General features: G+C 42.8%; 1 protein-coding gene and 1 long non-coding RNA gene across 2 annotated transcripts in view; both read left to right on the forward strand.

The window, feature by feature from the left end:
* Positions 1-12,091, forward strand: part of LOC310921986 (E3 ubiquitin-protein ligase BRE1B-like) — a 56,548-nt gene extending 44,457 nt beyond the window's left edge. Inside the window, exons 19-22 of the mRNA XM_083882253.1 lie at positions 5,529-5,669; positions 7,840-7,941; positions 11,577-11,821; positions 11,908-12,091. Of these exons, the coding sequence (XP_083738379.1) occupies positions 5,529-5,669; positions 7,840-7,941; positions 11,577-11,753 (420 nt within the window). The 3' untranslated portion in view covers positions 11,754-11,821; positions 11,908-12,091. The remainder of the gene's footprint in view (positions 1-5,528; positions 5,670-7,839; positions 7,942-11,576; positions 11,822-11,907) is intronic.
* A 237-nt stretch (positions 12,092-12,328) lies between these two features.
* Positions 12,329-13,660, forward strand: LOC310921970. The gene is made up of 3 exons (XR_014592253.1): positions 12,329-12,473; positions 12,560-12,806; positions 13,633-13,660. It is a non-coding gene; the product is annotated as an uncharacterized lncRNA (long non-coding RNA).
* The last annotated feature ends 498 nt before the right edge of the window (positions 13,661-14,158 follow it).

The following is a 14,158-nucleotide window of genomic DNA, read 5'->3' on the forward strand; positions in this document are numbered from 1 at the left end:
GTGTCCCAGGTGTGTCCCAGGTGTGTCCCCAGGTGTCCCCAGGTGTGTCCCCAGGTGTGTCCCCAGGTGTGTCCCAGGTGTCCCCAGGTGTGTCCCCAGGTGTGTCCCAGATGTGTCCCCAGGTGTCCCCAGGTGTGTCCCCAGGTGTGTCCCAGGTGTGTCCCCAGGTGTGTCCCAGGTGTGTCCCAGGTGTGTCCCCAGGTGTCCCCAGGTGTGTCCCCAGGTGTGTCCCCAGGTGTGTCCCAGATGTGTCCCCAGGTGTCCCCAGGTGTGTCCCCAGGTGTGTCCCAGGTGTGTCCCCAGGTGTGTCCCAGGTGTGTCCCAGGTGTGTCCCCAGGTGTGTCCCAGGTGTGTCCCCAGGTGTCCCCAGGTGTGTCCCCAGGTGTGTCCCAGGTGTGTCCCCAGGTGTGTCCCAGGTGTGTCCCAGGTGTGTCCCCAGGTGTGTCCCAGGTGTGTCCCCAGGTGTCCCCAGGTGTGTCCCAGGTGTGTCCCAGGTGTGTCCCCAGGTGTGTCCCAGGTGTCCCCAGGTGTGTCCCCAGGTGCGTCCCCAGGTGTCCCCAGGTGTGTCCCCAGGTGTGTCCCAGGTGTGTCCCCAGGTGTGTCCCAGGTGTCCCCAGGTGTGTCCCCAGGTGCGTCCCCAGGTGTCCCCAGGTGTGCCCAGGTGTGTCCCCAGGTGTGTCCCAGGTGTGTCCCAGGTGTGTCCCAGGTGTGTCCAGGTGTGTCCCAGGTGTGTCCCAGGTGTGTCCCAGGTGTGTCCAGGTGTGTCCCAGGTGTGTCCCAGGTGTGTCCCAGGTGTGTCCAGGTGTGTCCCAGGTGAATCCCATGGACAAGATCCTCACCTGGGCAGATTTTGGTCATTTTTTGGCCATTTTTTATCCAATTTTTGTCGGATTTTTTTGGGAATTTTGGGGATTTTTGGCTCCCCAGGTGTGTCCAGGTGTGTCTAAAATACCTCAGATAGGCTCAGGTGTATCTCAGGTGTGTCCAGGTGTGTTTTGTATGACTCAGGTGTGTCCCAGGTACGTCCCTTTATTTTTGGTCATTTTTCAATCATTTTTTGCCCATTTTTTGGTCAATTTTCACCAGATTTTTTTTGGAATTTCCCAAATTTTGGGGATTTTTTGATGCCCAGGTGTGTCCCAGGTGTTCCCCAGGTAGGTTCAAGTGTATTTAATGTGTCCCAGGTGAGCTCAGGTGTGTCCCAGGTGCGTCCCTTTATTTTCGATCATTTTTCGCCATTTTTCGCCCATTTTTCATCCAATTTTCGCCGGATTTTTTCGGGGATTTTTGGGAATTTTTGGGATTTGGGAATTTGAGCTGCCCAGGTGTGTCCAGGTGTGTCCCCAGGTAGTTTCAGGTATATTTAGTGTGTCCCAGGTGAGTCACAGACATCCCATTGTTTTGGTCATTTTTTGATCATTTTTCAATCATTTTTTCGCCATTTTTCGCCCATTTTTTGGTCAATTTTCACCAGATTCTTTTTGGCATTTCAGAAATTTTGGGATTTTGGGACCTTCCAGGTGTGCTCAGGTGTGTCCAGGTGTGTTTAGAGTGTCCCAGGTGAGCTCAGGTGTGTCCCAGGTGCGTCCCTTTATTTTTGATCATTTTTCGATCATTTTTCGATCATTTTTTGATCATTTTTCGCCCATTTTTTGGTCAATTTTCACCAGATTTTTTTTGGAATTTCGGGAATTTTTAAGAATTTGAGCTCCCCAGGTGTGTCTAAAATATTCCAGGTGAGCTCAGGTGTGTCCCAGGTGTTCCCTTTAATTTTGGTCATTTTTTGATCATTTTTCGATCATTTTTTGATCATTTTTCGCCCATTTTTTGGTCAATTTTCATCGGATTTTTTTTGGAATTTCGGGAATTTTGAGAAGTTTGAGACACTCCAGGTGTCCTCAGGTGTGTCCAGGTGTGTCCCAGGTATATTTAGAATGTCCTCAGGTGTGTCCCAGGTGTTCCCTTTATTTTGATCATTTTTCGATCATTTTTTCGCCATTTTTCGCCCATTTTTTGGTCAATTTTCACCAGATTTTTTTTGGAATTTCGGGAATTTTTAAGAATTTGAGCTCCCCAGGTGTGTCTAAAATATTCCAGGTGAGCTCAGGTGTGTCCCAGGTGTTCCCTTTAATTTTGGTCATTTTTTGATCATTTTTCGATAATTTTTTCGCCATTTTTCGCCCATTTTTTGGTCAATTTTCACCAGATTTTTTTTGGAATTTCGGGAATTTTGAGAAGTTTGAGACACTCCAGGTGTCCTCAGGTGTGTCCAGGTGTGTCCCAGGTGTCCCCAGGTGAGCTCAGGTGTTCCCCTTGTTTTGGTCATTTTTCGATCATTTTTTCGCCATTTTTCGCCCATTTTTCGTCCAATTTTCGCCCGATTTTTTCAGGGATTTTTTGGGAATTTTTGGGATTTGGGAATTTGAGCTGCCCAGGTGTGTCCAGGTGTGTCCCCAGGTAGTTTCAGGTATATTTAGTGTGTCCCAGGTGAGTCCCAGACATCTCTTTGTTTTGGTCATTTTTCGCCCATTTTTCGGTCAATTTTCACCAGATTTTTTTTGGAATTTCGAGAATTTTCGGGAATTTTTAGGAATTTGAGCTCCCCAGGTGTGTCCAGGTGTGTCCCAGGTGTGTCTAAAATATTCCAGGTGAGCTCAGGTGTGTCCCAGGTGTGTCCCTTTATTTTTGATCATTTTTCGATCATTTTTCGATCATTTTTTGATCATTTTTCGCCCATTTTTTGGTCAATTTTCATCGGATTTTTTTTGGAATTTCGGGAATTTTGAGAAGTTTGAGACACTCCAGGTGTCCTCAGGTGTGTCCAGGTGTGTCCCAGGTATATTTAGAATGTCCTCAGGTGTGTCCCAGGTGTTCCCTTTATTTTGATCATTTTTCAATCATTTTTCGATCATTTTTTGGCCATTTTTTATCCAATTTTTGTCGGATTTTTTTAGGGATTTTTGGGATATTTTGAATTTTTGGGCTCCCCAGGTGTGTTTAGAGTGTCCCAGGTGAGCTCAGGTGTGTCCCAGGTGTTCCCTTTAATTTTGGTCATTTTTTGATCATTTTTCGATCATTTTTCCGCCATTTTTCGCCCATTTTTTGGTCAATTTTCATCGGATTTTTTTTGGAATTTCGGGAATTTTTAAGAATTTGAGCTCCCCAGGTGTGTCTAAAATATTCCAGGTGAGCTCAGGTGTGTCCCAGGTGTTCCCTTTAATTTTGGTCATTTTTTGATCATTTTTCGATCATTTTTCGCCATTTTTCGCCCATTTTTTGGTCAATTTTCACCAGATTTTTTTTGGAATTTCGGGAATTTTGAGAAGTTTGAGACACTCCAGGTGTCCTCAGGTGTGTCCAGGTGTGTCCAGGTGTGTTTAGTGTGTCCCAGGTGTTCCCCTTGTTTTGGTCATTTTTCGATCATTTTTCGACCATTTTTTCACCCTTTTTTTGGCCAATTTTTGCCCATTTTTCATCGGATTTTTTTTGGAATTTTGGGAATTTCAGCAATTTTTGGGGTGCCCAGGTGTGCTCAGGTGTGTCCAGGTGTGTCCCAGGTGTCCCCAGGTGAGCTCAGGTGTTCCCCTTGTTTTGGTCATTTTTCGATCATTTTTTCGCCATTTTTCGCCCATTTTTCGTCCAATTTTCGCCCGATTTTTTCAGGGATTTTTGGGAATTTTTGGGATTTGGGAATTTGAGCTGCCCAGGTGTGTCCAGGTGTGTCCCCAGGTAGTTTCAGGTATATTTAGTGTGTCCCAGGTGAGTCCCAGACATCCCATTGTTTTGGTCATTTTTTGATCATTTTTCGATCATTTTTCGCTCATTTTTTGGTCAATTTTCACCAGATTTTTTTTGGCATTTCAGAAATTTTGGGATTTTGGGACCTTCCAGGTGTGCTCAGGTGTGTCCAGGTGTGTTTAGAGTGTCCCAGGTGTCCTCAGGTGTGTCCCAGGTGTTCCCTTTATTTTTGATCATTTTTTGATCATTTTTCGATCATTTTTTCGCCATTTTTCGCCCATTTTTTGGTCAATTTTCACCAGATTTTTTTTGGAATTTCGGGAATTTTTAAGAATTTGAGCTCCCCAGGTGTGTCTAAAATATTCCAGGTGAGCTCAGGTGTGTCCCAGGTGTTCCCTTTAATTTTGGTCATTTTTTGATCATTTTTCGCCCATTTTTTGGTCAATTTTCACCAGATTTTTTTTGGAATTTCGGGAATTTTGAGAAGTTTGAGACACTCCAAGTGTCTTCAGGTGTGTCCAGGTGTGTCCAGGTGTGTTTAGTGTGTCCCAGGTGTTCCCTTTATTTTTGATCGTTTTTCGATCATTTTTCGATCATTTTTCGCCTATTTTTTGGTCAATTTTCACCAGATTTTTTTTTGGAATTTCGGGAATTTTTAAGAATTTGAGCTCCCCAGGTGTGTCTAAAATATTCCAGGTGAACTCAGGTGTGTCCCAGGTGTGTTCCCTTTATTTTTGATCATTTTTCGATCATTTTTCGATCATTTTTCGCCCATTTTTTGGTCAATTTTCACCAGATTTTTTTTGGAATTTCGGGAATTTTTAAGAATTTGAGCTCCCCAGGTGTGTCCAGGTGTGTCCCAGGTGTGTCTAAAATATTCCAGGTGAGCTCAGGTGTGTCCCAGGTGTTCCCTTTAATTTTGATCATTTTTCGATCATTTTTTGATCATTTTTCGCCCATTTTTTGGTCAATTTTCACCAGATTTTTTTTGGAATTTCGGGAATTTTGAGAAGTTTGAGACACTCCAGGTGTCCTCAGGTGTGTCCAGGTGTGTCCCAGGTGTCCCCAGGTGAGCTCAGGTGTTCCCCTTGTTTTGGTCATTTTTCGATCATTTTTTCGCCATTTTTCGCCCATTTTTCGTCCAATTTTCGCCCGATTTTTTCAGGGATTTTTTGGGAATTTTTGGGATTTGGGAATTTGAGCTGCCCAGGTGTGTCCAGGTGTGTCCCCAGGTAGTTTCAGGTATATTTAGTGTGTCCCAGGTGAGTCCCAGACATCTCTTTGTTTTGGTCATTTTTTGATCATTTTTCGATCATTTTTTCGATCATTTTTCGCCCATTTTTTGGTCAATTTTCACCAGATTTTTTTTGGAATTTCGGGAATTTTGAGAAGTTTGAGACACTCCAGGTGTCCTCAGGTGTGTCCAGGTGTGTCCCAGGTATATTTAGAATGTCCTCAGGTGTGTCCCAGGTGTTCCCTTTATTTTGATCATTTTTCAATCATTTTTCGATCATTTTTTGGCCATTTTTTATCCAATTTTTGTCGGATTTTTTTAGGGATTTTTGGGATATTTTGAATTTTTGGGCTCCCCAGGTGTGTTTAGAGTGTCCCAGGTGAGCTCAGGTGTGTCCCAGGTGTTCCCTTTAATTTTGGTCATTTTTTGATCATTTTTCGATCATTTTTCCGCCATTTTTCGCCCATTTTTTGGTCAATTTTCATCGGATTTTTTTTGGAATTTCGGGAATTTTTGGGATTTTCGGCTGCCCAGGTGTGTTTTTCCCTGTCCCCAGGCGGTGGAGGCGGCCCAGCTGGCCGAGGACCTGCGGGCGCAGGGGGAGCACGTCCAGGCGCGGCTCCGGGAGCTCCAGGTTTGCGCCGCCGAAAATCGAGCGGCCAAAGACAAGGAGTCGCTCAGCCTCAAGAGGGCCCAGGTGAGTCCAAAAAATTATCTAAATTTCATTAAAATATTTGGAATTTTGGGGAATTTTTGGGGATTTTTTTGGGGGGATTTTTTGGGGATTTAAAAAAAAATTTTTTGGGAATTTTTTAGGGATTTTTTCAGATTTTTTTCGAATTTTTTTTTAGGATTTTTTGAGATTTTTTAGGGATTTTTTTCGGAATTTTTGGGATTTTTTGGGGGAATTTTTGGGATTTTTTTGAGGATTTTTTGGGATTTTTTAAAAAAATTTTATGGAATTTTTTAGGGATTTTTATGGATTTTTTTAGGAATTTTTTCAGATTTTTTTGGGATTTTTTTGGGATTTTTTTGAGGATTTTTTGGGATTTTTTTGAGGATTTTTTGGGATATTTTAGAAAAAAATTTTAGGGATTTTTAGGGATTTTTTATGGATTTTTTTAGGGATTTTTTCAGATTTTTTTGGGAATTTTTTTGGGGATTTTTTTGAGGATTTTTTTGGGATTTTTGAGAATTTTTTAGGGATTTTTTAGGAATTTTTTAGGAATTTTTTGGGATTTTTTTTTTTATTTCTTTGGGATTTTTTTGAGATTTTTTAGAGATTTTTAGGGATTTTTTTGGGGGATTTTTGGGGGGATTTTTGGGGATTTTTTTGAGATTTTTTTGGGATTTTTTTGAGATTTCTTAGGTATTTTTGGGGGGATTTTTTGGGGATTATTTGGGGAATTTTTGGGAATTTTTTGGGGATTTTTTGGGGATTTTTTGGGGATTTTTTTGGGATTTTTTTAGGGATTTTTTTCACATTTTTTTGGAATTTTTTTAGGATTTTTTGAGATTTTTTGGGATTTTTTTGTGATTTTTTGGGGATTTTTTTCTTTGAATGTTTAGGGATTTTTTAGGGATTTTTTTGGGATTTTTTTGAGATTTTTTAGGGATTTTTTTGGGATTTTAAAAAAAATTTTTAGGGATTTTTTTTAGGGATTTTTTCAGATTTTTTTGGAATTTTTTTTAGGATTTTTTGGGATTTTTTTGAGATTTTTTTTGAGATTTTTTAGGGATTTTTAGGGATTTTTTTGGGGGATTTTTGGGATTTTTTGGGGATTTTTTTGGGATTTTTTGGGGGATTTTTTTGAGATTTTTTAGGGATTTTTTGTGGATTTTTGGGGGATTTTTTGGGATTTTTTTCAGATTTTTTGGGAATTTTTAGGGATTTTTTCACATTTTTTTGGATTTTTTTTTAGGATTTTTTGAGATTTTTTTAGGGATTTTTTTCGGAATTTTTGGGATTTTTGGGGGGAATTTTTTGGGTATTTTTGGGGGATTTTTAGGGAATTTTGGGGGTTTTTGGGGTTTTTTTTGGGAATTTTTGGGGTTTTTTTGAGATTTTTTTCACATTTTTTTGGAATTTTTTTAGGTTTTTTTGAGATTTTTTAGGGATTTTTTGTGGATTTTTGGGGGATTTTTTGGGATTTTTTTCAGATTTTTTGGGAATTTTTTGGGATTTTTTCAGATTTTTTTGGGATTTTTTAGGGATTTTTTAGGATTTTTTTGGGATTTTTTTGAGATTTTTTAGGGATTTTTTTTTTTTTTTTTTTGAGATTTTTTGGAGTTTTTTTGGGATTTTTTAGGGATTTTTTTGAGATTTTTTGGAAATTTTTTTGGGGATTTTTTGGGATTTTTTGGGGATTTTTTGGGGGATAATTTGGGAGATTTTGGGGATTTTTGGCGAAAATTTTAGGGAATATTTTTGAGGATTTTTGGCAAAATTTTGGGGGAAATTTCGGGGGAATTTTTGGGGGGTTTTGGATGATTTTTTTGGAAAATTTTGGGGAATATTTTTGAGAATTTTTGGGGATATTTTGGTTAGAATTTTTTGGAGAAGTTTTGGGGATTTGGGGGAATTTTTGGGGGAATTTTGAGGGAATTTTTGGGGAAAGTTTTGGGGAATTTTGGGAGAATTTTTTGAAAAATTTTGGGGGAATTTTTTGAGGAATTTTGGGGCAATTTTTTTTGGAATTCGGGGGGAATTTTATTTGATTTTTTTTTTATTTTTGGGGATATTTTGGGCAATTTTGGGGGGATTTTTTTTTGCAATTTTGGGGATATTTTGGGCAATTTTTGGGGTAATTCTGCGCAATTTTTGGTGCCATTTTGGGTGATTTTGGTGCCGTTTTGGGCCCCGTCAGGAGGAGCTGTCGCGGCTGCGGCGGAAGCTGGAGAAGCAGCGCAAGGTGGAGGTTTACGCCGACGCCGACCAGATCCTGCAGGAGGAGATCAAAGAGTACCGGGTGAGGCCCCAGGGGACCTGCCGGGACCTTCCAGAACCTTCCAGGACCTTCCAGGGCCTTCTGGGACGTTCCGGGACCTTCTGGGACTTTCCAGGACCTTCCAGAATGTTCTGGAACCTTCCAGGAGCTTCTGGGACCTTCTAGAACCTTTTGGGGTGTTGTTGGACCTTTTGGGACCTTCTAGAACCTTCTGGGAGCTTCCAGGGCCTTCCAGGAGCTTCCAGAACCTTTTGGGATCTTCCAAAATCTTGTGGGACGTTCTGGGAGCTTCCAGGACCTTCTGGAACCTTCCAGGGGCTTCTGGGACCTTCTAGAACCTTTTGGGGTGTTCTGGGACCTTCTGGAACCTTCTAGAACCTTTTGGGGTGTTGTTGGACCTTTTGGGACCTTCCAGAACCTCTTGGGACCTTCCAAAACCAATCTGGAACTTCCAGACCCTTTTGGGATATTCCGGGACCTTCCAGGACCTTCCAGAATGTTCTGGAACCTTCTGGGATTTTTTTGGGGACCTTCTAGAACCTTCTGGGAGCTTTTGGGACCTTCCAGGGGCTTCTGGAACATTCTGGGGCCTTTCAAGACCTTTTGGGATGGTCTGAGACCTTCCAGAACCTTTTGAGATGTTCTGGGAGCTTCCGGAATCTTCCAGAACGTTTTGGGATGTTCTGAGACCTTCCTGGAGCTTCCAGAACCTTCTGAGATTATTTTGGGACCTTCCATATCATTCCAAAACCTTCTGGGACTTTCTGGGACCTTCCAGGACCTTTCAGAACCTTCCAGAACCTTCTAGGACCTTCTGGGAGTTTTTGGGATCTTCCAAAACCTTCTGGGACGTTCTGGGAGCTCCCGGAACCTTCCAGGACCTTCCAAGAGCTTCCAGAACCTTTTAGGACCTTCCAGGAGCTTCTGGGACCTTCCAGAACCTTCTAGGAGCTTCCAGAATGTTCTGGAACCTTCTGGGATTTTTTTGGGGGGACCTTCTAGAACCTTCTGGGACCTTCCAGGACCTTCCACAAAGTCCTGGGACCCTTTTGGGACCTTTTGAGACTTTCTGGGACCTTTTGAGACTTTCTGGGGCTTTCCAGAACCTTTTGGGACCTTCCAGGACCAACCTGGACCTTCCAGGAGCTTCTGGGACCTTCCAAAACCTTTTCTGATGTTCTGGAACCTTCCAGGACCTTTTAGGATTTTCTGGGATCTTCCAGAACATTTTGGGATCTTCCAAAACCTTTTGGGATGTTCTGGGAATCTTTTGGGACCTTCCAGGACCTTCCACAAAGTCCTTGGACCCGTTTGGGACCTTCTGGAACTTTCTGGGATCTTCCAAAACCTTTTGGGATGCTCTGAGAATCTTTTGAGACCTTCTAGGACCTTCCAGGAGCTTCTTGGAGCTTCCAGGACCTTCTGGGACCTTTCAGAACCTTCCAGGAGCTTCTTGGAGCTTCCAGAATGTTCTGGAACCTTCTGGGATGTTCTGGGACCTTCCAGGACCTTTTGGGCGGGGTCTGAGAGACTTTTGGGGGAGATTTTGGGGGATTTTAAGAGAATTTTTGGGGGGTTTTAGAAGAAATTTGGAACAATGACCTTCAACGACCTTTAATGACCTTCGATGACTTTTAACAACCTTTAATGACCTTCAGCGACTCTTAATGACCTTCAATGACCTTTAAGGACCTTCAGTGATTTCCAATGACTTTTAATGAGCTTCAATAATTTTCAATGACCATTAACGACCCTTAATGACCTTTAATTACTTTTAATGACCTTTAATGACCTTTAATGATCCTTAATGATCTTCAATGACCTTCAATGACCTTTAATGGCTTCCAACAACCTTTAATTATCTCTAATGACCTTCAATGATTTTTAATGACCTTTAATGACCCTCAACGACCTTTAAGGACCTTCAATGACCTTCAACGACCTTCAATGATCTTTAATGACCTTCAGTGATCTTTAATGACCTTCAGTGACCTTTAATGACCTTCAATGACTTTAAAAACTCTTTAATGACCTTCAACAACCTTTAATGACCTTTAATACTCTTTAATGACCTTCAATGACCTTCAACGACCGTCAATGACCTTTAATGATCTTTAATGACTTTTAATGACCTTCAACAACTTTTAATACTCTTTAATGACCTTCAACGACTCTTAATGACCTTCAATGACCTTTAAGGACCTTCAATGACCTTCAATGACTTTTAATGACCTTTAATGATCTTTAATGATGTTTAATGATCTTCAACGACCTTTAACGACCTTTAATGACTTTCAATGACCTTCAGTGATCTTTAATAACCCTCAGTGACCTTTAATGACCTTCAATGACCTTCAAAGACCTTTTAATGACCTTTAATGACTTTAAAAAAACTCTTTAATGACCTTTAATGACTTCCAACAACCTTTAATTATCTTTAATGACCTTCAATGACCTTCAATGACCTTCAGCCACCTTCAATGACCTTTAATGATCTTTAATTACTTTTAATGACCTTCAGTGACCTTTAACCACCTTTAACGACCTTTGACAACCTTTAATGATCTTTAATGATCTTCTAACACCTTCAATGACCTTCAGCAACTTTTAATGATCTTTAATGACGTCAACGACCTTTAATGACTTTCAATTACTTTTAATGACCTTTAACGACTTTCAATGGCCTTTAATGACCTTTAACGACCTTTAATGACCTTTAATGACCTTCAATTACTTTTAATACTCTCTAATGACTTTTAATTACCTTTAATGACCTTCAATGACCTTAAGTACTCTTCAATGCCCTTCAATGACCTTTAATGACCTTTAATGACTTTTAATGACCTTCACTGACGTTAAAAATTGGCATTTAAATGACCTTTAATGATCTTTAATGACCGTCAACGACCTTTAATGACTTTTAATTACTTTTAATGACCTTCAGTGACCTTTCATGACTTTCAATGACCTTCAACGGCCTTTAATGACCTTTAATGACCCTCAACGACCTTTAAGGACCTTCAACGACCTTCAACGACCTTCAATGATCTTTAATGACCTTCAATGACTTTTAATGACTTTTAATGACCTTCAATGACTTTAAAAACTCCTTAATGACCTTCAATGACCTTCAACCAGCTTCAGTGACCTTTAACGACCTTTAATGACTTTTAACGACCTTCACCAACTTTTAATACTCTTTTTAATGACCTTCAATGACCTCTAATGACCTTTAATGAGTTTTATTGACCTTCAATTATCTTTAATGACCTTCAATGATCTTTAATAACCCTCAATGACCCTTTAATGTCCTTCAATGACCTTTAATGGCCTTTAATGATCTTTAATGACTTTTAATTACCTTTAATGACCTTTAATGATCATTAATGACCTTCAATGACTTTTAATGACCTTCAATGACCTTCAATGACTTTTAATGACCTTCAATGACCTTTAATGACCTTCAATGACCTTCAATGACTTTTAGTGACATTTAATGACTTTTAACGACCTTCAAAGACCTTTAATGACCTTCAACGACTTTAAAAACTCTTCAATGACCTTCAACAATTTTTTAACGACCCCTGACCCTCCGAGTGACCACTGTCCACTCTCCAACCCCCCGAGTGACCATTGTCCACCCCTGTCCACCCCAGGCCCGTCTGACGTGCCCGTGCTGCAACGCGCGCAAGAAGGACGCGGTGCTGACCAAGTGCTTCCACGTCTTCTGCTTCGAGTGCGTCAAGAGCCGCTACGACACGCGGCAGAGGAAGTGCCCCAAGTGCAACGCCGCCTTCGGGGCCCACGACTTCCACAGGGTCTACATCAGCTGAAATGGTCACTCTGTGGTCATCTGGTGGTCAGCTGGTCACTTCCGGTGGTCAGTTGGGTGTTTCCGGTGGTCAGTTGGTCATTTTTGGGGGTTATTTGGTAATTTTTGGGGGTTTTTTTGGTCGTTTATTGAGGTTTTTTTGGTTGTTTTTGGAGGTTTTTTGGTCATTGGTCATCTCTGGTGGTCAGTTGGTCATTTCCGGTGGTCAGTTGGGTGTCTGGGGTGGTCAGTTGGTCATTGGTCATCTATGGTGGCCATTGGTCATCTTTAGTGGTCATTGGTCATCTATGGTGGTCACTTTGGGGTCATTTCTAGTGGTCATCTGGTCATCTCTGGTGGTCATCTGGTCATTGGTCATCTCTGGTGGTCAGCTGGTCAGTGGTCACTCTCTCTGGTGGTCAGTGGTCACTCTCTCTGATGGTCAGTTGGTCACTCTGGCAGTCATTTGGTCAGTGGTCACTCTGGCGGTCAGTTGGTCAGTTGGTCAGTGGTCACTCTGGTGGTCAGTTGGTCAGTTGGTCAGTGGTCACTCTGGCGGTCAGTTGGTCAGTGGTCACTCTGGCGGTCAGCGCTACGACACGCGGCAGAGGAAGTGCCCCAAGTGCAACGCCGCCTTCGGGGCCCACGACTTCCACAGGGTCTACATCAGCTGAGATGGTCACTCTGTGGTCATCTGGTGGTCAGTTGGTCATTTATGGTGGTCAGTTGGGTGTTTCCGGTGGTCAGTTGGTCATTTTTGGGGGTTATTTGGTAATTTTGGGAGGTTTTTTTGGTCGTTTATTGAGGTTTTTTTGGTTATTTTTGGAGGTTTTTTGGTCATTGGTCATCTCTGGTGGTCAGTTGGTCATTGGTGGTGGCCATTGGTCATTTATGGTGGTCATTGGTCATTGGTCATCTATGGTGGTCAGCTGGTCATTGGTGGTGGCCATTGGTCATTTATGGTGGTCATTGGTCATTTCTGGTGGTCACTTTGGGGTCATTTCTAGTGGTCATCTGGTCATCTGGGGTGGTCATTGGTCACTTCTGGTGGTCAGTTGGGTGTCTGGAGTGGTCAGTTGGTCATTGGTCATCTATGGTGGTCATTGGTCATCTCTGGTGGTCATCTCATACTTATCTTTGGTGGTCACTTCCTGGTCATTTCTGGTGGTCATCTGGTCAGTGGTCACTCTCTCTGGTGGTCAGTTGGTCACTCTCTCTGATGGTCAGTTGGTCACTCTGGCAGTCATTTGGTCAGTTGGTCACTCTGGCGGTCAGTTGGTCAGTTGGTCACTCTGGTGGTCAGTTGGTCAGTGGTCACTATCTCTGGTGGTCAGTTGGTCAGTTCAGTTGGTCACTCTGGCGGTCAGTTGGTCAGTGGTCACTCTGGTGGTCAGTTGGTCACTATCTCTGGTGGTCAGTGGTCACTCTGGTGGTCAGTTGGTCAGTGGTCACTGGCGGTCATTTGGTCAGTTGGTCACTCTGGTGGTCAGTTGGTCAGGTGGTCACTCAGGTGGTCAGTTGGTCAGTTGGTCACTCTGGCGGTCAGTTGGTCAGTTGGTCACTCTGGTGGTCATTTGGTCAGTTGGTCAGTTGGTCACTCTGGTGGTCATTTGGTCAGTTGGTCACTCTGGTGGTCAGTTGGTCAGGTGGTCACTCAGGTGGTCATTTGGTCAGTTGGTCACTCTGGTGGTCAGTTGGTCAGGTGGTCACTCAGGTGGTCAGTTGGTCAGTTGGTCACTCTGGTGGTCAGTTGGTCAGTTGGTCACTCTGGTGGTCATTTGGTCAGTTGGTCACTCTGGTGGTCATTTGGTCAGTTGGTCACTCTGGTGGTCAGTTGGTCAGTGGTCACTATCTCTGGTGGTCAGTTGGTCACTCTGGCGGTCAGTTGGTCAGTTGGTCAGTTGGTCATCTCTGGTGGTCAGTTGGTCAGTGGTCACTCTGGTGGTCAGTTGGTCAGTTGGTCACTCTGGTGGTCAGTTGGTCAGTTCAGTTGGTCACTCTTTGGTGGTCAGTGGTCACTCTCTCTGGTGGTCAGTTGGGTGTCTGGAGTGGTCAGTTGGTCATTGGTCATCTATGGTGGCCATTGGTCATTCATGGTGGTCAGTTGAGCATTTCTGGTGGTCACTTTGGGGTCATTTCTAGTGGTCATCTGGTCATCTCTGGTGGTCATCTCATACTTATCTTTGGTGGTCACTTCCTGGTCATCCCTAGTGGTCATCTTGTGGTTGGCTCCAATGGTCATCTCTTGGTCATCGGTGGTGGTCATCTCTTGGTTGTGTCCAGTGGTCACCTTGTGGTCATTTCTGGTGGTCTGACCACCCCAAACTGACCACTGACCACCCCAAACTGACCACTGACCACCCCAAACTGACCACTGGTCACCCCAGAGTGACCACTGACCACCCCAAGGCCACCCCAGAGTGACCA

Source organism: Zosterops lateralis, assembly GCF_965231275.1.
Source record: "Zosterops lateralis genome assembly, chromosome: 39".
Classification (NCBI taxonomy): Eukaryota; Metazoa; Chordata; class Aves; order Passeriformes; family Zosteropidae; genus Zosterops; species Zosterops lateralis.